Here is a 23,896-nt window from a genome sequence, read left to right on the forward strand (position 1 = left end):
GGAGTCTCTGGGATCCCTACTGGAAAAGTGAGGCAGAGAGCAATCAAAACCATAGGCTTGGACAGCTGTGAGACCCAAGCCACAAAGCCAAGCACAGCACTGAGCCAGCGGAGCCAAGCCGAGCACAGTTCCACCTGTGCCTTTGGAACTGAAAAAACTCAAGAGGGCAATAGAAAAGGAGGCCCTAAATCTCACAAAGGCATGCCATGGCTTCAAAGTGTGTCGCTGTCCTTCAGCCATGGCCACGCCAGCCCCCACTTCCCCCTCCGGAGCAGCGTCTTGCATCCCGAAGGGTGCCTCGCCCCCAGCCAGGAAGCAATGCTCTCTGGCCTATCCAGAGGTCAGACAGGGCAAGCCCCTAGGCTGGAGCTGAGCAGCGAAGCTAATGCATGAAGAGAGCCCCGGGTGTGGGGTCAGCCAGGCGCCCCTACTTCCTGCCCAGCAAAAAGGGCAGGAGGGAGGGAAGTTCTGAGGCCCTGAGACCAAGATCAACCAAGGGGGGCTGGGGGTGAGGAAGAGGGAGCTCAGCCACCCTACAGAGGACCGCTCCTGAGAAGGAAGTAAGGATGGCTGGTTCTTTTGTGTGCACAGGCTTGCCTTCACAGGGTCAAGCCAGCTGAGCTAAGGACAATCTGGGTTAGCCCTTGTGCGTGGCTTCTCAGCTGCCCTCCAGCTCCAGGCTGTTTCTCCCCAGTAGAAGCATCCTTGGCCATCCTGGAGGCACAAGAGGGGACAGTGGAACCCCACCAAGACCCCCTTCTAGACTTGTACTTTTATCCAAAGCTAAGACGCCTTTTTCTGGAACCGTGGACCAGACCTCTCCTCCCCGGCTCTAACTGATCTCCCTCCCCAGAACCATGCAAGCAGCCAGGGTGGGGCTGGGGGCAGAACTGGAGGGAGGGAATAGATCCACTTTGATCTTACTGTGCACAAAAGAAGCATGGACTCGGAGAGAAAAACAGTCACGCTGACACCTAGACCAGCGTCACACATGGGAGGTGGGAAGGATCTCAGAGACCTTGCAGAAAGCTGGGGAGTAAACCAAACAGGAGCTTCTGAGCAGCTTCCCAAGGTGACAGCCCTCCAACATCCCTGCACACACAAAGGGACTCTATCTAGGGCAGTGATTTTCAACCTTCCTAATGCTACGACCCTCTAATACAGTTCCTCATGTTGTGGTGACCCCCAGCCATAAAGTTACTTTGTTGCTACTTTGTAACTATAATTTTGTTACTGTTATGAATCACAATGTAAAGATCTGATACCCAACCCCCAAAGTGTGTTGCCACCCACATGTTAAGAACCACTGGACTAGGGACACCTCCTAGCTATGTCAGAGGGGTGGAGTCCATTGGAATCTTATCAGGGGACCTGTTCCTCTAGAGATGAGTGCCACTGAGGACCCTGAGAAGTCTTTAAGACCACTGTGGCCAAGATGGCAAAGTTCAGAGAAGGTCCTCCTGCACCCTCTGCTGGCCACAGAGCAGACTTGCCCGTGTGGACCCCTCGGGTACCCTGAGCAGGTCAGGGTAGAAGAGGATTTTTTTGGTGTTTGGACATAAAGGTTGGGGGTTTCTGTAGAACTCAGGCGCTTGGCTGGAAGAGGATGAACGCATTGTAGTGTCTGTCCCAGATGGGCAGGAATGTGTGTACAGATGTCGAGTGCACAGCAAGCTTTGCGTGGTGACACTAGTCTGTGACCCTGAATCATCAGGAGGCCAAGGCAGGAGGCTCACAATCCTGCCTGGGTGACAGAGTTAACTCAAGGCCAGCCTGCACAGCTTAGTGAGGCCGTGTCTCAAAATTAAGGGTAAAGACATCTCATGGGAATAGAGTTTTAACAGTAAAACGATTGCCTAGCGTACATGAAGCTCTGGGTTCAGTCCAGTGTTAGGGGTTGGGGATACAATGTGAGGACCCAGAACTGGGGCATGGGGACAGTAAAGGGTTCTCATAGAGTCCTAAATATGCCTTTGAACTGAGGAAGCAGCAGAGAGTCGTGAGGCCATGCAAGTGGATGGTGCTTTCAGGATCACAGTGGTTTATCTTCACCAAGAAACAAGGATGGACACAGACTTCAGAGTACTGAGCCCAGGAGCCCCTGTGCCTTTTATCTGTGGGCAGCGGAGACCAGGAAGTTGGAAGCCTCGTTATCTAGCTCATGTGCTGGGGGACTTGGAAACACCATTAGGGAGGGCCTGGCGTGGAGGAAGAGTAGGAGTCGCTCTCGCCTCTGTTGGAGAAGGGAGGGCAGAGCAGTCCCGTGAGAGTCTGAGCAGATGAAACAGTACAGGCCAGGCAGGAGCCCCAGCGGGAGTCCGTGTCTGGGCTTTGGCCTTCCCTTCCCTGGCATCACTGTCAGCACCACTGAGGCAGGCAACAGCAGGCTGGCAGAGCCTGCTGCATCTTCATACTGGGGTGCCGTGTGGGGTTCAGAGCGTGAGAAAAGAGCTGTCCCTTAGGCAGTTGGATTGAAGTCTTGACTCCCCTTTTCTTGCCCCCCCTTTGTCAGTGGCTGTCATCTCCTGACCCATTTCATGATGGTGTGAGTGCCTTCCTGGTGCCCCCAGCTCCTGTAGATCTGATGGTTGCAGGAGAGAGGAAGACCTTGAAAGTAAAGAGGGACAGAGCTGAGATGGCACAGCTCTGCCCACGAACTTCAGGAAAGCTGCAGCTTGTGTGTGGCCAGGCAGTATCAGACAGGGGCTTGGAAAAGTGAACGATAACTCACAAGCCCCAAGCGCTTGGGAAGAGGAGGCCCTGGGTAAAAGTAGAGAGAAGCACATGTCTGGCCCAGCAGTGGGCACCATGTTAGCAAACCTGCTGGGGATGGAAAGGTCTGTGAAAGGTAAGTAGCCACATGGCTGCTCTTGCCACAGGCTGACTCCAGGCCCAGCATCGTTGAGGCAGAAGCATCCTCAGCTGCAGATCTAGTTCAAGGGCATCTCCCTGGCTAGGTTTAGTGTGTGTGTGTGTGTGTGTGTGTGTGTGTGTGTGTGTGTGTGTGTGTGTGAGTGTGCGCATCCTCCTCTTCATCTCTCTCCTCTACACCTGTGACTCGAGTCTTCCTGCAAGATGATGTCACGGAACTGGGGGAAGTGGCCCATGTGGTTGCTGTCATGGCAGGGTCCCCTGACCCATGGGGGTTGGATGCTCAAGCTTGTGGGCCATAATGCTGAGTCTGATCCTTTTCTCGTGGTTTCTCTTTCCAGGGAGAACGGGGCATGCCAGGAATGCCCGGCAAGCATGGAGTCAAGGTACCCATCCCTCCCTGTGCATATTCCTCTCCAAAACTTCTTGGATCCCTTCCTTCTCACAACCTGTTGGGAAAATGGGGTCAGCCCTCCCTCAACCACGCCCCTTTGTATATCTGTCTTTCCTAACATGAGTGAGGCTAACATGATGTGGCTCTGGTTTTATGATCCTTTCTGGATCATAAAAACCCTCCTCAGCTATCAGTTCTAGTATGGTCCTGAGATCCAAAGAAAACAAGAATCCCAACATCCTCCTCTTGGGCATGATGATGATGTATGCAGTGTTCTATCTGCACACTAGAAGAGGGCACCAGATCTCATTACAGATGGTTGTGAGCCACCGTGTGTTTGCTGGGAATTGAACTTAGGACCTCTGGAAGATCAGCCAGTGCACTAAACCTCTGAGCCATCTCTCCAATCCCTCTTGGGCTTTTCTAAATGGAACTTTAAATAACATTGTCACCTCAAAGTATGTGGCCTTGGGGAAATATGAAAATGAATTTCGCAAACCAGGTGTGGTGGTACACGCACGTGATCCAGCACTTCGGAGGTGGAGATAGGAGGGTCAGGAGTTCAGGACCAGCCTGTACAACTGCACATAAATGGAGTGGTGCATGCCTATAACGCACGGGGGAGAGGGAACGGGGGTCCTGTGAGCTTGCTGACCAACCAGTCTAGACAACCAGTGAGCGCCAGGTTCAGTGAGAGAGCCTGCCTCAAAGACTAAGGTAGAGAGCAGTAGAGGAAGAACCTGGCATTAACCGCTGGCCTCCACATGTGTTTACATGGGGGTATATCCCTACAAACACACGTGCATACACACATACACAACACACAAAGGAAGGAGTGGGGTTGCTCCCGGTTCTTGAGGGCCGAGGTCTTGAGAGCTGGGAGTGGCAGTAGCCCCACTTATACAGAAGGGTGTACTCTACTTTGGCGAAACCAGTGCCTTCCTATGGAGTGGCCTGATAGTCTCCACCCTTTGGCCACAGGGACCTAGCCCAGGCTTCTCTGTCCCCACTGTACATTCCAGTGAAGTCCCGGTAGTTCGGCAAATGGACAGCCCATATTCCCGTCCTCAAGTGTGCTCTTGGAGTGCCAAGCTCAGTATGTCACATTCTCCCACATTCAGGCATTGCTGGTTGTCAGTCAGCAGAAACGCGCAGGCTGGAAGGCCAGGTGGAGCTGTTTGGTAGCTGCCTCTGAACTCAGAGAACCTCATGCCTATTTTTTTTTTCTCTACCAGGGGGCTCCTGGGATTGCCGTGGCCGGGATGAAGGTTGGTAGACACTCTTGCTCTATGTATTAGGGGCAGAGTATCATGAGACCACAGAGCTGGGGCACAGGGGCTCAGCGGCATGGCAGTGGGACCCAGGGGAGAACAGAGGTTTCAGCCAGGTCTCCAGCCTCCATTCAGGGCCTCCTTTGCCTGCCACTGAGAGAAGCCAGGTCTTTCCCAAACTCAGAACCAGCTTCCACCGGCTTCCAAAGCCTACAAGAGAAGAGCCAATATCTTTTCCCTGAACCCTTTACTACGCCAGTGGGTACCATGGGGGTGCCCAATGGTACCCAATCTTGATCTTTGCAGCAGCTCTGCTCATCAGGGATCACCATTACCACCCTTCCTCCTGGGATGCTCCTAACCTGCCCATCCTTCTAGGGTGGCAGTTCTTTTTTTTTTCTTTTTTTGTTTGTTTTTAAAACAATTTTTTCTCATTTTACGTACCAACCCCAGTTCCCTCTCCCTCCCCCACTCCCACTCCCCCACTTTCCACCCACCCCCATCTATTTCTCAGAGAGGATAAGGCTTCCCATGGGGAGGCAACAAAGTCTAGCACTCACTTTGAGGCAGGATCAAGGCAAGGAGTCTCTCCGAAGATGCTTCAAAAAGCCAGTTCACGCATTAGGGATAAATCCTGGTCCCACTGCCAGTGGCTCTACAGACTGCCCCAGCCACATAACTGTCACCCACTTTCAAAGTGCCTAGTTTGATCCTATGCAAGTTCCCTCACTCAGTCTGGAGTCAGTGAGCTACCATTTCCTCGGGTCACTTGTTTCTGTGGGTGTCCCCATCATGGTCTTGATCACTCTGCCCTCTCTTTAACTGGACTCTGGGAGCTCAGCCCAGGGCTAACTGTGGATCTCTGTATCTGCTTCCATCAGTTGATGGATGAAGTTTCTATGACGACAATTTAAGGTAGTTATCAATCTGGTTATAGGGGAAGGCCAGTTCAGGTACCCTCTCCACTGTTGCTTACTTAGGGTTTTAGCTGGGGTCATCCTTGTTGATTCCTGGGAATTTCCCTAGTACCAGGTTTCTTGCTAGCCCCATAATGGCTCCCTCAATCATGATATCTCTTTCCTTGCTCTTCCTCTCTGTCCTTCCCCCATCTCGGCCATCCCATTCCCTCAACTTCTCTTCCCTCTTCCCTTCTCCTCTTTCCCTCCCCTTCTGCCCTCCCTTCCCCCCTCCAAAGACACCCACAATTTTCTCAGGAGTTCTTGTCTATTTCCCCTTACCAAGGGGATCCATGTATGTCTCTCTTAGAATTCTCCTTGTTACCTAGCTTCTCTGGGGTCATGGACTATATAGGCTGGTTATCCTTTGCTTTATATCTAATATCCACTTATGACTGAATACATACCGTGTTTGTCTTTCTTGATCTGGGTTACCTCACTCAGGATGATTTTTTTTTTCTAGTTCCTTCTGTTTACCTGCAAATTTCAAGATGTCGTTTTTTACCACTGTGTAGTACTCCATTGTGTAAATGTACCACATTTTCTTTACCCATTCTTCAGTTGAGGGGCATCTAGGTTATTTCCAGGTTTTACTATTACAAACAATGCTGCTGTGAACATAGCTGATCAAATATCCTTGTGGTATGAGTGTGCATCCTTTGGGTATATGCCCAAGAGTGGTATTGCTGGGTCTTGAGGTAGATTGATTCCAATTTTCTGAGAAACCGCCATACTGATTTTCAAAGTGACTGTACAAGGTTGCACACCCACCAGCAATGGAGGAGTATTCTCTCATTCTGTGTCTGTGTTTTTGATCTTAGCCATTCTGACTAGTGTAAGATGGTATCTCAGAGTCATTTTGATTTGCATTCCCCTGATAGCTAAGGATGTTGAGTGTTTTCTTAAGTGTCTTTTGGCCATTTGATATTCTTCTGTTGAGAATTCTCTGTTTAGATCTGTACCCCATTTTTCAGTTGAATTATTTGGTATTTTGTTGTCTAGTTTTTTGAGTTCTTTATATATTTCAGAGATCAGTCCAATGTTTGATGTGGGGTTGGTGAAGATTTTTTAGTTGACTGTTGTTTTGTCTTACTGACTGTGTGTTCTTGGGCAATTCTCAACCTGTGGACCATAACCCCTTTGTGGGCCATTTGACCCTTTCACAGGGGTTGCCTAAGACCATCCAGAAACAGAGATAAACATTATGATTCATAACAGTAGCAAAATTACAGTTGTGAAGTAGCAACAAAAATAACTTTATGGTTGGGGGTCATCACAACGTGAAGAACTGCATTAAAGGGATGAAGCATTAGGAAGGTTGAGAACCACTGATCTAGGAGAAAATGAGACCCCGGAAGCAGCCTCCCAGAAGGCTTTTATCCTGGAGTTTGCCCTGAGCAGAGGAAGTGCCCCTCCCTCCAAGCAGAGAGCCCTTGTTTCCCCCCACCCCCTCAACTCACTCTCTTCACTGGGTCTTCTTTGTTTCCACACAGGGCGAGCCTGGGACTCCAGGAGCCAAGGTACTGATGAAAAGGGAATCCTGTGGGGCATAGAAAAAGGAGATTGACTGTGGAGTGAGGCTGGCAGGGACCACCAATCTGCTTCTGGCCCCCTGCAGCCCAGCCAGGGTGTCTGTGAGCAGACTACAAGGAATCTCCTCTTTCCTAGCCCTGCATGCATGGGGGAAGGGGAAGGGTGGGGAGGCCGTGATAGACTGTCCCCTGCACTTCACCTGGTGCCTCATCTTATCTAGAACAACAGCAGATGGAGCATGACAGAAATGGCAAACCAACTTGAAAATCATTGTGTTAAAAAGTCTTCTGTGTGGCTGGAGAGATGGCTCAGAGGTTAAGAGCATTGCCTGCTCTTCCAAAGGTCCTGAGTTCAATTCCCAGCAACCACATGGTGGCTCACAACCATCTGTAATGGGGTCTGGTGCCCTCTTCTGGCCTGCAGGCATACACACAGACAGAATATTGTATACATAATAAATAAATATTTTTTTTTAAAAAAAAAGTCTTCTGTGGAGTCAGGCCAGGTGTACAGGCCTCGAATCTTGCCTCCATGGGAGGCTGAGGCAGGAAGGTCCCAAACTCAAATTAAGCACACTCAACTTGGTAAGACTTTTGGTCAAGGGAAGGATAAAAGAGGGCTAGGAATAGTGGATGTGTGCTTATCTGGCAAGCAGGAGGTCTGGGCGGGGGGGGGGGCTGCTTAATGTGCTCTGGGAAATCCTGAAAAGCCAAAACAGTATGCAGTCTCCATATATTTATCTGAACACCTCTTGTTTACGGGGAACCTGGGGATAGTTGTCTGGAAACTCTGGTCTCTAATTCCACCCCATCCTCCCCTCATCACCATGACCTTTTATTGATGGCTTTCTCTTATCACAGAAAGATGCAAAGAAGCTAGGGCCCCAGGTGTGCTGGGAAAGACGGCAAAGAGAGTAGGACAGAATGCCTCAGGGGACACCGGCCCCAGGGGCTCCACCCTGTAGCTACTGTGCTGGGTAGACATGATGTGGAAGAAAGGGGTATGGCATGGACCAGCCAACCTGGGGACACAAACCCTTCCAGAAGTCCTTGGCTACCAGCGAAAGGCCAGGGGACAAAGACCGTACCTCATCATCTTGTTGCCAGGCTTTTCTGTAGATAGGACATGTGTCTTTTGCTCTAGCTATTGGGAGTGCCAGGCAAAAACCCGCCCCAGGGGCAGCCCAGACAAGGCTGGGCAGTGGGGAGCTAGTCAGGCCTTCCTTTTCCCCACTTTGCCCCAGAGTCCCCCAGATCATGTTCTTGTATACAGGAGTGGCATTACCACACTCTGCACTGTTGAGACAAGAATTCTAATGCCAACCTGAATCAACTCCCTGCTGATTGTTGGGGGTGGGGTGACTGCTCTGGAGTGAATTATGCCCCCCAAAATTCATATGCTAGAGCCCAGAGCCCCAAGGTGTCTGTACTACAAGATAGGGCTTTTAGGGGATAATAAAGGTTAAATGAGGTCACAAGGGTGGGACCCTAACCTGATGGCCCTGGTGGACTTATCAGAAGAAGATAGTCTTCCTCTTTGCCAAGTGAGAACAGACAGAAGACAGCCATCTACGAGTCAGGAGAGCCCTGTCCCTTCTCCCTTGCACAGGCACCCAGATGGCAGTTGGGCATGATAAGAGATTAGCCCTCGGCTATTTCAGCCACCGAGGCACAGTGTTTTGTTACAGCACCGTGCTGGATCATACAGACACTGTGGAGGCAAAGTGAAGACGGTACCCTAAGAGGCGGGCCACCCGAGATCTGGAAGAGACTGGCTCTGCCCTTAGCTCAGTAAGGGGCCGTCCTAAGTCACCTGTCTCAGGGGCAGACTGGCTCCACCTCTGAAATGAGGCTTGGATTCCAGTAGCCCTACAGGACTCGGCAATTTGTGCCATGGAGACAGATAGCTGAGTTTTTTAACACTGAACAGAGCTGAAGCAGGGACTCATGAATCAATGATCCACAGACCAAATGAATCAACAGCAGAACTTCCGGCCTCTCAGCCCTGGAGGCAGGAGCCCAAGGGGGGGGGGGTACGTTCTGAAGCCTTTTGCTCTCCAGTGATTTAGGACAGTTTTCATGACCTCTCAGCTTGCAGAAGCCTCACCTTGTCTACTTCCATTTTCGTGAATCAGCTGTGTGTCTGTGTCTGTAGACTTCCCCACCCTATGATGTCATGGGAAAATGGGGTCCTATCTCCTACAGCATGATCACCTTCATATTTGATCTTAACTGATCCTCGGTTACCCAATTTCCAAAACAGGTCATTTTCTGAAGTACTAGAGGTTAGGACTTCAACACCAAACTTTCCTGGAACACAATTTAGTCCATGACACAAACTTCTCAAAAAGGACATTCTGGCCTATGGGTTCTGTCTAGAGGCAAGAGAAGGCAGACAGAAAAGACAAGGGCCAGTGTGGGGGGAGAGGGGAGGGGACAAGGAGGCAGACATAAAGGCAACTGCAAAGTGGATACAAGGGGGAATTCCCAAGCTCTGACCTTCCAAACTGCTCTCCTCTCCCTTCCAGGGACTCCCAGGAGAGGGGGACTCAACTGTGTACTGTGCCCAGGGTTTCTGCTCCATCCTGAGTCCTAAGAGCCAGGCTCACATGGGAACAGAGCAGGGGTGTCAGCCACTGCCCGTCCGAAGAGCATTAGGAAAGAATAAGTCAGGATGAAGGTCCAACAGGAAGCAGAGGCCAAGGAGCTGATAGACAAGAGCCAGGGAAGCCACAAGGGAGGCAGAGGCGGGTTATCTCTGTGAGTGCGAGGCCAGCCTGGTCTACAGAGCAAGTCCCAGAACAGCCAGAGCTACACAGAGAAACCTGTCTTGAAAACAAAACAAGAAGGGCTAGGGGAGCAGTGGTCTAAGATGGTAGGGCACTGCCTCCCCAGACATCCTGAAGAAGCTGTTCTCAGTCTCCCTCAATCAATCAATCTCTCTCTCCCTCTCTCTCCCTCTCCCTCTCCCTCACCCTCTCCCCCTCCCTCTCCCTCTCCCTTTCTCTCCCCAGGGAGAAAAAGGTGATGCAGGCAATGCCATTGGAGGAGGCAGGGGGGAGCCTGGCCCCCCAGGGCTCCCTGGGCCCCCTGGGCCAAAGGTGAGTCTTTGCTGGCATCTGTGTCAATTGAGATATGGAGCCCCAAAGAGGAGCAGGTAGATAGAACCAGGAGGGCAAGGTGTTGAGCACGTGTAATTGCTATCTTCCCAGCATCCCAGAGAAACAGTTCCAGCCTAACTCAGCAGGAGCTGTGACTTTGCCAGAGGTGGCACCACCACCCCATGCTCTCTGACCTGGGGTCATAGGTCATGAGGTTGTCACAGTTTGGGTCTCAATGGGGACTTGGGGATGCCTGGACACCATGTCTATGTCTTCTGATATAAGGGAGGAGAGTTAGAAAGCTGTGTCCCCAAACTCTGGTCCACTTTCCATGGCCACTAAAAGAAGTACTAGAGTGGCCTCTGCCTTCATGTCTCTCCTGACACAGCCCATCCTGAACTCACGGGGATCTCTACCCTGATTCTGTTGCTCAGGCAGGCAGGACCTGGTACAATTGTCTTTCCAGCAGACCTCTGGCTCTCCAGTATCTGACCTGGCTGCCCAGTGTGTCCTCACCTTCTTTCTCTGCTTCCCAGGGAGAAGCTGGTGTGGATGGCCAGGCTGGACCCCCAGGACAGCAAGGAGACAAGGTACAGTCCCCCACAGTCAGGAACAATATGATGAGGATGGCTAGGGGTGTTCACACAAAACTCCCGATTTCCATTAAGAACAGCCCCCAGCCCCTGGCCCACCCTAGGACATCAGTATCCCCCTAGCTGTGGTATCCCTGGACTCCGTGTTTCGCCCTGTGGTTCCCTCTGTCCCAGGGAGAGTGGTCCCTAAAAGGATCGCATGGGCTCATCAAGGCCATCACTGGACACCAGAAAATGAGCCCCTGCAACCAGTGCAGAATGGAAGTCAGAGGAAGCAAAGGCTAGAAACCAGCCACCAAGGTTGTGACTGGTTTAGGGAACTGGGGAGAGGTGGCCAAAGGGACAGAGGAGAATCTCTAACAACACAGGACAGAAAAGAAGGGATATCATTAAGTGCAAAAGGAATAGGACCCCGAGGAACTCAAACTCAGAGGAAGAAAGTGCGGGCAATGTTAGGGATGTTTCTGGAAGGGAGCAGAGCCTACACTGAAGCGTACAGGGAGGTTTGTCCTGTTGGTTTGAGCCAAGATGAATGGTCTGCCTGGCCCCTCCGTGACCCCTGAAGTGTAGCTCACTTGAGGACATCAATGCTCGCACGTTCAGCCTATCAACCATCTCACTCATTTGTCTGCCACAGGGGCAGCCAGGAGCAGCTGGGGTGCAGGGACCAGCTGGCCCCAAGGTATGTTCGCCTACCTGGAGTTGTAGCACGAAGGAACTTGACCTGAGCTTGTGGAGAGGTGGGAAGGGAACCGTGCGCTGTCCTAGGAGGGAGCTCTGCTTAGCCATGGTAGCTAGACTCATCCATCTCTGGGCCTGTGTAGTTTAAGCTCAAGCACACACTGCTCATTTCTTCCACACGGCCTTGAGCACCTTGGCAAACAGCCCCGGATGCTCTGTGCCACCCCGTGTCCAGGCAGCTACAGGGACCGCCACCATAGGCTGCAGGCTCTCAGGCCCCTCCTGTCCCAGGCTCTGACTGAGCTCTCCTCTGCCTTCTAGGGCGCCAAGGGTGAACCCGGGAAGGGAGAGATGGTGGATTACAATGGAAACATCAACGAGGCGCTTCAGGTGAGTGGGCTCCTCTGTAGAGGCTGGCGATCTCCAAGTCCTGGTGGAGATCTTAGTCCAGCTGGTCAAACTTGGCTCATAAAATGCCACCCCTCAGTGCTCTGGGGGCTCATGGCTTGTGGGCACCCCCTTCACCTGGTAGGAGCTGCCGCTCCCTCTCTGAAACACAGTTTTCCGGCAGTTTCATCCTGTTGCAAGTTCATGAGCCCCTGTCTTTTAAATAGGTGCCCCATCTTGGCACATTCACTCATGGCTGGCTCATGGTGGCAGTAAGTGGAAGAGCTGTCCCATGTGCTGAAGGGTTTTTTAGCACATTTCAGCCCACTAGACTGGCAGCCCCCACACCCCGTCTTTACTTGGGACCAGGCAGTTCCAGAGCTCCAGTGTGTGAAGCTGTGTGGAGGTGTAGGAGTCTTTGTCAGGGCCAACAGGTCAGCTGCCCGCTGAGCTTTAGGGAAGTGCTTTGGCAGCCTCTGCTCTGGGTTCTGGGAGAAAAAGAAAGAACAGGGGAAACCCCTTCAGGAATTAAGAAGAAAAGGGATGCTATGTCCTTCTCACCTTCAGTTAAGAGCTCACAGCCCACAGTAAGCAGGTCTAGTCCACACAGGACAGCATTGAGCTTTTGAGAGCCCCTATCTGGATGTTTCCCATCCAAATAACAACCCTTTGGGATGTGTGGGGGTGGCACAGCCCCAAGAGCCCATCTGTGAAGTCTTCCTCCGCCCCGTGCCTTCAGAGGGACATGATTGCAGAGGAGGGCTGGCAGCTGGAGCCTGTTGTCCTCCAGCTAATTGGACTGTGGGTTTTTTTTTTTTCAGGAGATCAGGACACTGGCCTTGATGGTGAGTCGCGTGCACTCCTCCCTGGTTTTCCCTCAGGCACTGGGTTGGGCATGGAGAGTAGAGTCTAAAGTTCTGACTTCTGGGTCATGCCAGGCAGAGGGTGCAGCAAGCCTGGACAGGGGAGGGAACTGTGTGTCCCTCTATCAAGGCTATTGGTGGTGACAGCTCCTCATCTACACAGTGGTTCACACAGGCACAATGTGAACTCTGGATGGTATTTGCAATATCTCTGGGGCACAGTTTCTCTCTCTCTCTCTCTCTCTCTCTCTCTCTCTCTCTCTCTCTTTCGCCCTTCCTCTCTCTCTCTCTCTCTCTCTCTGGAAAATGAGTAGCAGCTGTCTATGCAATTTCAGTATCTGTGCCTGGAAAAACCCTGCAATTCCATGCTGGGTTCTGCACATGTGCCAACCAGCGGCAGGCTCAAGGGAAACATTTGTAGTTATGACAACTGTCACCAACTCCAGCCTCCACGGTGGAGAAGGAAAGAGGCCCCAAGGTTCCAGAAGTGTGGGAGTCTCTTTTCCTCTAATATTTGGAAACTATGCAGCAGGATGACACACAAGGTGACTCGCACCTATAGTCCTAGGACTCAGGAGGCAGAGACAGGAGCGTCACCCCCAAGTTCAGGGCCAGCCTGGTCTATGTAGCGAATTCTGACCCAGCTGGAGCCACCGACAAGACCTGGTCTCAGACAAACTCTATCTCCAGGGACACCTCATCCCTGGACACTGGTACAAACCACAAGGTTCCAGAACCAATGAACTTCATATGGGAACATTAAAATATATTATTTTAAAAGGCCATTAGAAGTAGGGGGGATAGCTCAGTTGGTAATATGCTTGCTGGACTTTTGAACACAAAGACCCAAGTTTGATCCCTAGAACCCACATAAAAAGCCAAGCATTGGGCCCGGGAGATAGCTCAGCACGTGAAGCTGTTTACTGTAACATACCTGGTGACCTGAATGTCATCCAGGGAAAAAAAGAGAACCAGCTCCCACAAGGTTGTCCCCTGACCTCCACATTTGTGCTGTAGCTTGTTTGTGCATGCATGAGTACACACACACACACACACACACACACACACACAAACACACACCTGAGGAAATGTTACATTTGAAAGTGACTGATCCCTGTAAACCACATAGAGCCCTCTGGTGACAGCTACCCCTTCTGCTATAAGGTTCTTCCTTTCCTTTCTAGGGTCCTCCTGGTCTTCCTGGACAAACAGGCCCACCTGGACCTCCAGGGAGTCCAGGCCAAAGGGTAAGACTTGCCCTGTTGAGGGGTGGGGACTGGGGAGGTGGGGACTGGGGAGGTGGGGGGCAGAATGAGGTGTTTAAAATGCTGAAAGGGCCCTGCGGTGGTGGCGCACGCCTTTAATCCCAGCACTCGGGAGGCAGAGGCAGGCAGATCTCTGTGAGTTCGAGGCCAGCCTGGTCTACAAGAGCTAGTTCCAGGACAGGAACCAAAAAGCTACGGAGGAACCCTGTCTCGAAAAAATTAAAATAAAATATAATAAAATGCTGAAAGGGTAACACATTCTGAGCACTTGATCAGTCATGGGGCCTCCCCATGTTCTGTGATCCTCCCATCTTCCCAGGACCACCACACTTGCCTGTCATTCCTCTCTGTACCTTAGACCCTACCACTCCATTTCCCACACTCCCGGCCTCAAGCTCTGCCATTCTTCCCTCGTAGTTAGTCTTTGGTCTTGTGCTTCAGAGAACCCCTCAGATACACTGGGACCTGGAACATACCCCTGGTTGCAGCCACCAAACCCAGGTTACCACTTTCCAGCTCTCAACCTCCCACTTTCCAGCTCTCAACCTCCCTCACTCAGTGCCTTTGCCATTATTCTCATCCTCCGCCAACCCTTTCAGTGGCTTTTCTGGAAGAAACCTTGTGTTTTCTCTCTGCCTCTGAGAGCCTGACCTCCTCTAGGTACCCTTCTCCAGGAAGTCACTACAGATGCATCCAGTAGAATTAACAGCCTCTCTCCTCTGCTCCTTCCCACATCATGTGCCACATGCTCCCAGATCCCCACCTAAACGAGGAAGGGTCTGAGATTGCTGTGAAGTGGATAGGAACTCCCTGTAGACAGTGAGGACAGGAGGGTTGGGATAAGGTAACCAGGAGCTCTGAGATGGTCAGGACTCTCAGAGACAGCCGTGTGACACTGTGGCTAAGACATGGGTCATGGGATACTCAGCTCCCCCCACCACCATACTTTAGGATCCTGATCTGTGACACCAAGGCAATCAAAGGTGTGCCTTCCAGGCGCTATGGGGGCAGGGGCAGGTTACCAAGGAGGTGAGCATTAGTGTCTCTACTCTAAACCATTTCTGTTGCCCCTGCTGCAGGGGGAGATTGGACTTCCAGGCCCTCCGGGACATGATGGGGACAAGGTAAACAGCACTGTCTACAGCAAGAATTCTGCAAGTGGTTCTCACCCAGGGAGTGTGGGCAGGAGGGCTCAGGAGCAGGCCCAACCAGGGAAAGTTAGGAGGGTCAGGAAGAGGGGTTGCAGCTGTATCTGGTAGAGCCAGCCTGGGGATCTCTGTGAGCTCCCACTCAGTGCCAGAGACCCCAGCCTTTGACCACCAAGCCTTTTCTTTTCTGATCTCTCCCTCCCTCCTTTCTCCATTAATATCCCTAAGAAGTGCCGTTAATATTTCTCTAGGGACCTCGAGGAAAACCAGGAGATATGGGGCCCGCTGGCCCTCAAGGGCCCCCAGGAAAGGATGGGCCTCCCGGAATGAAGGGAGAGACCGGACCCCCAGGGAGCCCTGGGGAGAAAGGGGAGACAGGAGAAGCAGGCCCTCAGGTAAGTGTCTGGACAGCTGGCATCCTGCATGCACCACCTCCAGCCTGACACGGGCTCTGCATGCTGCCAGCTGCTCCTGAGTTCAGAGAACCAAGACTGACTTTACTGCTGCTCACTTTATGAAGGCTGGTGTCCTGTAGTGTCCCCACGCAGGAGACCTGAGTCCTGTACCAACCTCATCTGTGTCCTTGGGGAAGTCACTGAATCTTCCAGAGCCTCGGTTTTCCATCTCTAAGATGGGAATAACAGTGCCTTTCCTGGAACCTCCATGGACTGTTGAAAAAGACACAGTCAGGGCTGTGAGCCTGCTTCTCCAGAAGCATGTGGAAGCCGTACATCAGAAGAGATTGCATGAATGGGAAAGGACCCCCCCCCCGCCCGCCCAGTCCAGCTAGGCTGCTGACTTAGCTGAGGAGCTTTCTCTGGACCTCAGTAGTACCGTCCGTGAAATGGCACCACCCTTGGCCACCCACCCTTGGAGGAAGGGAATCACGCATGTATGCATGCTACAGATGGGCACGTTTGCTCAGCATGATGGCTCTGAGCTTCACTGACAGAGATCTTTGTCGATCTGTAGGGTCTAGACGGCCCAACTGGGGAGAAAGGAGAACCAGGTGACGAAGGGAGGCCCGGAGCGACAGGATTACCTGGGCCCATCGGGCTCCCAGGATTCACAGTAAGGCGAGAGGACCGGGTGTCAAGGGTGTCCACAGGCAGCAGATGAGGGCACATGAACAAGGGGCTCCTCACCTAAGAGCGCCTGTCATCATGCCAGGCTATGTTAGCCTAGGCCTGTCAGCTGGCTTGGAGTCCCGATTGGGTCCAAACAGTTCTAGCTTCTTCAGTATACAATGTGGTAGCTTCTGTCTCAGGCGCTACTTAGCCTAACGGTGCTGAACTCAGACATGGAATTCTGCTCTTAGAACTAGAAAGACACAGGCAAGCCCCCGGGGTGTACAGGACAGTCAGCCTTGCTTAATCATTGAGCCCTGGGTCCCCCAAAAGTGGGGGGAAGCAAGCAAACAAACAAGTCAGGCACCTAGGGGACATTTGAGGTTGACAACCTGACTCCACACACCCATACACGAACACACAAAAGAGTAAAAGAGCCTCAGAGGTCAGGTGTGACTCAGTGGACCCTGAAGGTGAACGTCTACCCAGCAGGGCCAGGCAGGTAGGTAGAGGACTCACAGCTTCTCAGCATGCCGACTTCCAAGATGGAAGCTGAGCTCCTGATGAGACTTAATGTGGTCTCTTCTCGGTCCACCTTCCCTACAGGCTCCCCCGAGGCTCCGGGACCTGAGTTCTGTCCACTGTCTATCAGTGTGCCCTAAGCCATCACAAACAGCAGCTTTGCAAATAGCACAGCTCTGTCAGTATGTCTGTTCTGCGGCTCAGGAGCCGAGGCTGTCATCGTTGAGTCCCCAGCCAGGGTCTCCAAGACTGCAGTCACATGGTTGGCCATCTGTGTCCTTACCCGGAGCCCGGAGTCCTCTTCCCAGCCACTAGCTGTCGACAAGATCTGATCCCTTCCCATAGTAGGACAGAGTCCCCCAGTTCCTGCATGCCACCTACAGTTCCCCCCCACGTGGCTCTCCCGTGGCTGACAGTTCACCTCACAATGGCTTATTTCTTGAAGGTCAGAAGGAGGACTTTTCTAGAATCTAGAACTACCAAGACAGAGCCATGTGCACACATGTGTCTCTGTGTGTGTACATATCTATAACGTGTCTTAGCATGTGTTACATTTCCCTATGTATAACATGTATGTGGTGGTGTGTAAAATAGTCACAGGGGTGACAGGCATCATGAGGCCATGTTCCCTCCTCCAAGACTGAAAAGCAAGCCACAGTTCCACCCTGCAGTGTGTCTGCCGCAGGAACCACACACAGGACCAGCCCTGCTCCCGCCACTGGAGTCTCAGACCCTTAAAGATGACAATTGTCACAGGGCCGTCTTGGTCCTCGGTCCTGTAGGCTGGCTACCAGTACACCTCCCCAGGAGCAGCCTAGCCTTGTAGCTTATGACAGATGTGAGGGTGGGCCTGTGGCCAAACTCCTGGCTAGCAGCTCTCACACTGGGATGTTTTTGTGCCCACAGGGAGAGAAAGGAGAAGCTGGGGAGAAAGGTGACCCAGGAGCAGAGGTAGGTCAACCCTGTTCTTCTTTCTGTGTAACACCTGACAGGAGCCTCACTAGAAATACCAGTTTTTCTCCAAGTTGCTTAGCATCTCTAACCGGAGAAGGCTGGAAGCTGGGCAACTGTCAGGTGCTGAGCTCCAAGGCAGCCCTGGTCATACACTGACCAGTTCTTGCAGTGCCCAGAGAAGACCCTGAGGCTCCAGTAGGCATAGGAAAGTAAATAGAACCACCTGGCTGTGCCACAGAGATTGAACCATTCTAGCAAGTTCTGAAACAGCCATGTTGAACGTTGTCACAGAGTTTCAGATGAATGCTTTCCCGAGAAGTAAGATTCTCTGAGAGGCAGAGAGGAAGGATACAGAGCAAGAACCTGGGGTGGGAGAGAGTTTGGTAGGAAGGTCTGGGCAGTCCAGAAGCCTCCCAAGAGCAAAGCCAGAGACCACCAAGCTTCACCGTCCCCCGCGAGGTCCCCTGGCCTGTCATCTTTAATGTCACCAGCCCATCTGAGTTTAGTGAGACGGACCCAAGTATGCTACCGCTGTTCCTTATTTAAGAATGAATTGCACCCTAAAGAAGCTAATCCTAAATTCTGGAAAAGCATTATACACACAAAAGTTCCTTCCAGAAGTATTTCAAGCCAAAATTGAAAACAGACCGTATTTCTAACAAGATGGAAAAAATTAAAATCCTTAGGCTGACGAGCTAGCAGTACTAGCTTTGTCCATGTTTGAGGGACTTCCTTGTGCCAACTGCCATTCTCGGCCCTGTCCAGGGAGACAGTTGCTCTCCTGACCAAGGGTCAGTGTGTCATCAGGGAAGGGGACTCATGGGGGAACACACCCCAAAATAGAAAAATCTGTTTCATATCAATTATAAAAGACTAGGAAACCAAATTATATTTATGTATCCTTGTAAGCACACAAACATATACAACTATAGCTGTTACATCCAGAAAGGGAGGGAAGATATTAGACAAAATATTAGCAGTCTTCTCAGTTGCTATGACAGAAATTATTATTTTTCCTCCTTTCACTTCTCTTTCATTTATAAACTATTTAATAAGTCTGTGTTACTTTTAAACTTTTTTGTTTGTTTTTCAAGACAGGGTTTCTCTGTGTAGCCCTGGCTGGCCTGGAACTCACTCTGTAGACCAGGTTGTCCTCAAACTCACAGAGACATGCCTGCCTCTGCCTCCCGAATGCATCATGGTCAGTGGGTTTTGGGTTTCTACGAGCATTCTTATACTCAGATCCATATATTTATTTATAATAAGACTAATTGTGTGTGTGTGTGTGTGTGTGTGTGTGTGTGTGTGTGTGTCTAGAGCTTCCCACGTGCTAGCCGAATGCTCTACCACTAAGCTACAACCCCATCTTGAGTGTCCCAGTTTCATTTCTGCTGCTGTGATAAAATACCCTGACAAAGGGCTGGAGAGATGGCTCAGAGGTTAAGAGCATTGCCTGCTCTTCCAAAGGTCCTGAGTTCAATTCCCAGCAACCACATGGTGGCTTACAACCATCTGTAATGGGGTCTGGTGCCCTCTTCTGGCCTGCAGGCATACACACGGAATATTGTATACATAATAAATAAATAAATAAATAAATAAATAAATATTTAAAAAAAAAAATACCCTGACAAAAAAGTGCCTTGAGGAGAAAGGGTTTAGTTAGCTGACCGTCCCAGATAGGGTCCTTGATTTCAGGGACGTCGGGGTGGTGGAAGCTTAACTCAGCTGGTCCCATCATGTCCGCCATCAAGAACAGACAGAAATGGACGCATGGTTTCTTGCTCACTCCCTCAGCTTCATGTCTCCACGCATGCAGTTCAGGTAGCCCCAGCCTAGGGAATGGTGCTGCCCACAGTGAGCTGGCTCTTCCCACACCCATCAGTTATTAATTTACTATAGACATGGCCACGGGTCAACCCAAAGTGAATAATCCCTGATACTCTCCCGGATTGTGTCAAATTGACAAAGCTAACCAACCATCAGGCCAAGCATGGGAAACTTTTCAAGGCAGTCTCCTTCACAATGAGATTGCCACTGAGCAGAAATACCCCAGTCCCAGAGACACTGGTGTTTCTCTGTCCAGTCTGAATCTCTCTCCCTGCATCTGCCCTCAAAAGAAATACAACCATTGTCCCTGGCCACCCATGACAAACCTGGGGCGGAGCTAGTCTCAAAGAATGATTCTCCAGTGGCATCTCAGCCTCCCTTGGCTTCAGATAACCAGTGTCTGCTCCCATAAACCAAGGATCTCAAACTCACATGTCTAGAAGGTCCAGGAAACACATGAATGCCAAGAGGCCAGAGTTGAAAATAGCAGGGGATGGAGTCTGGGCAGATTGGAGATCATGCCCTACCTAGAAGACAGAGCTCTCATTTTTTCCCTGGGTAGTGGTTGCCATGCACAACATGGCACCAATCTACTGCTATCTAAGTGCTGTTTCAGGGCAACCTGGAGGACCAGGGTTATGGAGACATTTCCTGAAAATGGTTTTGGACCAACTCTATGTGCAACTAACAGTTTGCCCTGGGTTCCTGTCATGAGTCTCCTTTAGGAAGGCTGTGTACTGGCCTGACCTTCAGTGGCTTTGCTATCCTCCCGTTACCTTAGCTGGACCAGGACCATAATAGAGCATAACGGAGCTTCCCTTTTTGGTTTATAGATTCCGGGGCCACCAGGGCCAGAGGGACCTCCAGGACCTCCGGTAAGTGTCAAGGACTGGGTAGCATGTCAACCATTGTGGGTGTCCCTCTGGTATCCCCGCCCTTGGCAGTACTGAACTCAACCTCAGCCTTGGGTCACTTCCACAAACCCTCCCCACCCCTCTTCCCTCCCATCTTAAACATGCCTCCCAGTGACACACCAGGAAGCCCAGGCATTGCCTGGTTGGCTGGCATGAAAGCCACAGACTTACTCTGCCATTGCTTTGCCTGACATTCATTTAACCCTTTTCTAGCAGATGTCTATTCTCGCTCTTCTCTCCTTCCTGTTAGCAAGATCATTTTTAAGAAAGTGACACATTAAAACCAGTCCAGTTGGATGCAGCTAGAGGGTCCCCCAAACACCTCAAGTGAGCAGGTGTTGGTCTGTGCCTCTTGGTGTTCCATCCTGCTCCTTACATTCTGGGCCATCCATTGTACTAGCAACAGTACTGATAGTCGGCCCCATTTAACGGAAGTTCCCGTGTCCCACATACTAAGTGTTTTACGTACTTCAATTCACTCCGTTTTCACGGCTGCCTCCTTTGCCCTTCATGAGACTCTGAGTCAGCTGTGGGAGGCCACAGAGAAATTTTATAGCAGTCCCTGACTGGGCAGATGGTTCTGACTCCACACCAGGAAACCCCGTACTCAAATTGCCTTCCTAGTTCCCTCTACCTCTCAAGAGCTGGGACCTGAGACTATACACCTCAAAGCCATGCATGGTCACCTACGCATGCAGTTCTAATGCTTCTTGTTCTCATCCCAATGCAGGGCCTCCAAGGTGTTCCTGGACCAAAGGTAAGAAAAGGCCACATGGCAGATGCTGTAGGTGGAAAGTGCTTCCAAGACCTAGCTGATCCCTCTCCCTAAATGGCACCACGCAGAGGCTTAACCAGACCATTGAGGCAGAAGGAAGTCCTATAGTCCCTCTAACATCCACCACTGACACATGGCCTGCTTTGGGATGTGGATTTCCCCATCCACCTCTTGAACTGCTTAGCAAGTAATCAAACTCTTGCCCCATCTCCCCAGACCCTTGCCTCCACCTAAAGTTGGGCAAGACCGCCACTCCTAGACCCCAAGACCCCAGAGCACAAGACTGGACTGACTGGGCTGACTGGGGCAGACCCCTCCTTCATTGTTGCCTTCTGTCTCCCCTTCCTGCAGGGAGAAGCAGGCCTAGATGGCTCCAAAGGAGAGAAGGGTTCCCAAGGAGAAAAAGGAGACCGGGGACCTCTGGGATTGCCTGTAAGTACCAGGGAGCCATAAGTCTTCTGGAAGGAGCTGCCCTTGGTAGCCCTCCCTGAGGCTTCACTGCTGGGCAAGGGACCAGGGAGGACACTGCTCTGCATCCAGTTCTGAGCATCCCAGTGTGCTGGGTTCTTCCTTTTCATAGCGGGGAAAGATGGTGGGCCCTCAACATCTTTCCCAGGCCTAGTCTTAGTACTGGAACAATATGAAGCTAACTGAGGTAGGGTCCACATCTGAGGAACAACCTGATGGAGAACCAGAATGGCCCAAGGTCAGCCTCAAGGCCTGCTGGGGCCTGACTTGAAGTCATAAAGGTGTGCCCTAAGGGGGTAAGCACAGAAGACTTGGGGCTCTATGGCAATGGCTATTCTTCCCCACCCCCTCCGTCTATCCCAAATAGCCCAAGGGAGACCCCAGGTCTAGAGGTATAGATCAGGCTGAGTGAGTCTCTGTCCCACCCTCCCAGGGGCCTGATGGCTCATGCTTCACTTTCTGAATCTACTTTTCAAGAGCTCAAGAGACTTCAGCAAGCCGTCATGTCATTGTACTGATGGTCACTTAAGGTCACAGATGGAGTTACTATCTAGACTGAGCCAGAGGCTTCTTATCCATTGAAACTACAGGGGCCTTCCTCTGTCTCCAGCTACAAGCCAGTCCCTAAGCCCAGGTAGCTGTAAACAGCAGAGGAACCATGGGAAACCAATGCAGTCATAGCAAACACACAGCAGAGGCCAAAGGCGCTGTTTCCCACTCTCTGGTGCAGCTAACGTAGGAAGAGCTTAAGAGCTGATTCGCTTGACAGACCACAGCGGAGTGATGGCTTTAGCAGACAGACGCTTGCCCTTGCAGAAGCCCTGTCTGGAATGACTTAAGTCCACACGGAAGCACCCTCCTGACCCTTCAACCACAGATCACCTGTTGTTCACCTTCATAGCACCAACAGCCCCGTGAGCATGACAGGCTTCAGTTAGGGGTCCCCATGCCTATAATCCAGCCACCCAGCAGAGGACGTAAACAAAGACAGTGCCAGTTGAGTGACAGAAAAGCCCCTCAATGTTTGTTTCTCCAACTGTTTCTGGTAGAAGCGTGTGTACGGAGAAATCCCTTCCTTAGTTTGAAAACTGCAACAGAGGCCTGAAGCGATAGCTTAGTCAAGCGCTTGCCTTCTAAGAATGAGGCCTTATTCGGACCCTAGGACCCTTGTGAAGCCATGGTGGTGCACGCCTTTAGTCCTAGTAGTCCAGAGGAAGAAGCAGGTGGATCTCTGAGTTCGAGGCCAGCCTGCTCTGCAGAATGAGTTCTAGGACAGCCAGGACTACACAGAGAAATCCTGTCTCAAAAATAACAAAACAAAAGAAAAAGAAAAGGGCAGCAGCTGTGCGCGCCTCTAATCTCCAGCAATGATGAAACCACAGATCCCTGGAAGCTCACAGCCAGCTAACCTGGGCTCTGTAGAGAACTTCCAGGTCCATGAGAAGCCCTGTTGTAAACAAAAGGAGGAGGTGCCCAAGGAATGACCCTGGAGGTCATTCCCTGACCTATTCATGCAGCACGCATGCCCACACCTGTATGTGTGTCTCCACACTCACACCTACAAAAACAAACAGAAAAGAAGCAGCAAGATTGTTCATAGACTGTAGTTCATAAGGGTTTTGGGGGAGGCACCACGGAGTGTCTGTGAGAATAGTCTCTTAGCTCAGCTGACATTGGCTTGGGAGAGAGGAGAGCCCAGCACATTTGAATCTTACAGCTGGATGCCTGGCATTATATAAGCAGTTGCCCCATAAATATTCTGAGCAACAGATCAGCAGCATTTCTAGCCCTGGAAGGTTGATGCCAATGGCTCACCAGGGTCTGAGTGTTTTGGCCTGTGTGCTCTGACCCAAACCCCTCAAGAGCAGTTGGTGGTGGCCTTGCGTCTGCACATCCCATGGATGCTCCAGGCTGCTTCTAGACTGCCCCTGGATGTCCGCGGCCATGTGACAGCAGGTAGCAACCTCTCCAGACCTATCCTGCTGGCTTCCCCACTTCCGTTTAGCTCCCAGTGGTGCCAGTACAATGTGAAGTCTGCTGGGAGTCTTCTAAGCATAGCTTGACCCAGGGTCCCCATTCTTGAAGAGGGGCCAGTGTAGAACCTGGAAATCTGTATTGGAAACAGAACCCCAGGAGAGATGCTACATGCACAGCCAGAGTTGGGAACTCCAGCTCTAGCTTGGGGCCAAAGTCAGTCCCACAGTCGGTGGTCAGCCCAACGCTGAGAACAATTCCTACCCAATACCCTTTCCCAGGACCAGCTCCTTGTGCTCCATCTTCTGGTCTCTCCCCTCATCCACCCCGAGA

General features: G+C 51.4%; 1 protein-coding gene across 1 annotated transcript in view; it reads left to right on the forward strand.

Moving 5' to 3' along the window:
* The window catches only part of LOC142854492 (uncharacterized), an 80,091-nt gene that overhangs the window by 39,877 nt on the left and 16,318 nt on the right, over window positions 1-23,896 (forward strand). Inside the window, exons 16-31 of the mRNA XM_075980150.1 lie at window positions 3,213-3,257; window positions 4,501-4,533; window positions 6,986-7,012; window positions 10,039-10,125; window positions 10,662-10,715; window positions 11,356-11,400; window positions 11,721-11,789; window positions 12,608-12,631; window positions 13,834-13,896; window positions 14,994-15,038; window positions 15,314-15,457; window positions 16,035-16,133; window positions 17,558-17,602; window positions 20,266-20,307; window positions 21,077-21,103; window positions 21,473-21,553. Coding sequence (XP_075836265.1) covers window positions 3,213-3,257; window positions 4,501-4,533; window positions 6,986-7,012; window positions 10,039-10,125; window positions 10,662-10,715; window positions 11,356-11,400; window positions 11,721-11,789; window positions 12,608-12,631; window positions 13,834-13,896; window positions 14,994-15,038; window positions 15,314-15,457; window positions 16,035-16,133; window positions 17,558-17,602; window positions 20,266-20,307; window positions 21,077-21,103; window positions 21,473-21,553 — 930 coding nt within the window. The remainder of the gene's footprint in view (window positions 1-3,212; window positions 3,258-4,500; window positions 4,534-6,985; window positions 7,013-10,038; window positions 10,126-10,661; window positions 10,716-11,355; window positions 11,401-11,720; window positions 11,790-12,607; window positions 12,632-13,833; window positions 13,897-14,993; window positions 15,039-15,313; window positions 15,458-16,034; window positions 16,134-17,557; window positions 17,603-20,265; window positions 20,308-21,076; window positions 21,104-21,472; window positions 21,554-23,896) is intronic.

The sequence above is a fragment of the Microtus pennsylvanicus genome, chromosome 7 (genome assembly GCF_037038515.1).
Source record: "Microtus pennsylvanicus isolate mMicPen1 chromosome 7, mMicPen1.hap1, whole genome shotgun sequence".
Classification (NCBI taxonomy): Eukaryota; Metazoa; Chordata; class Mammalia; order Rodentia; family Cricetidae; genus Microtus; species Microtus pennsylvanicus.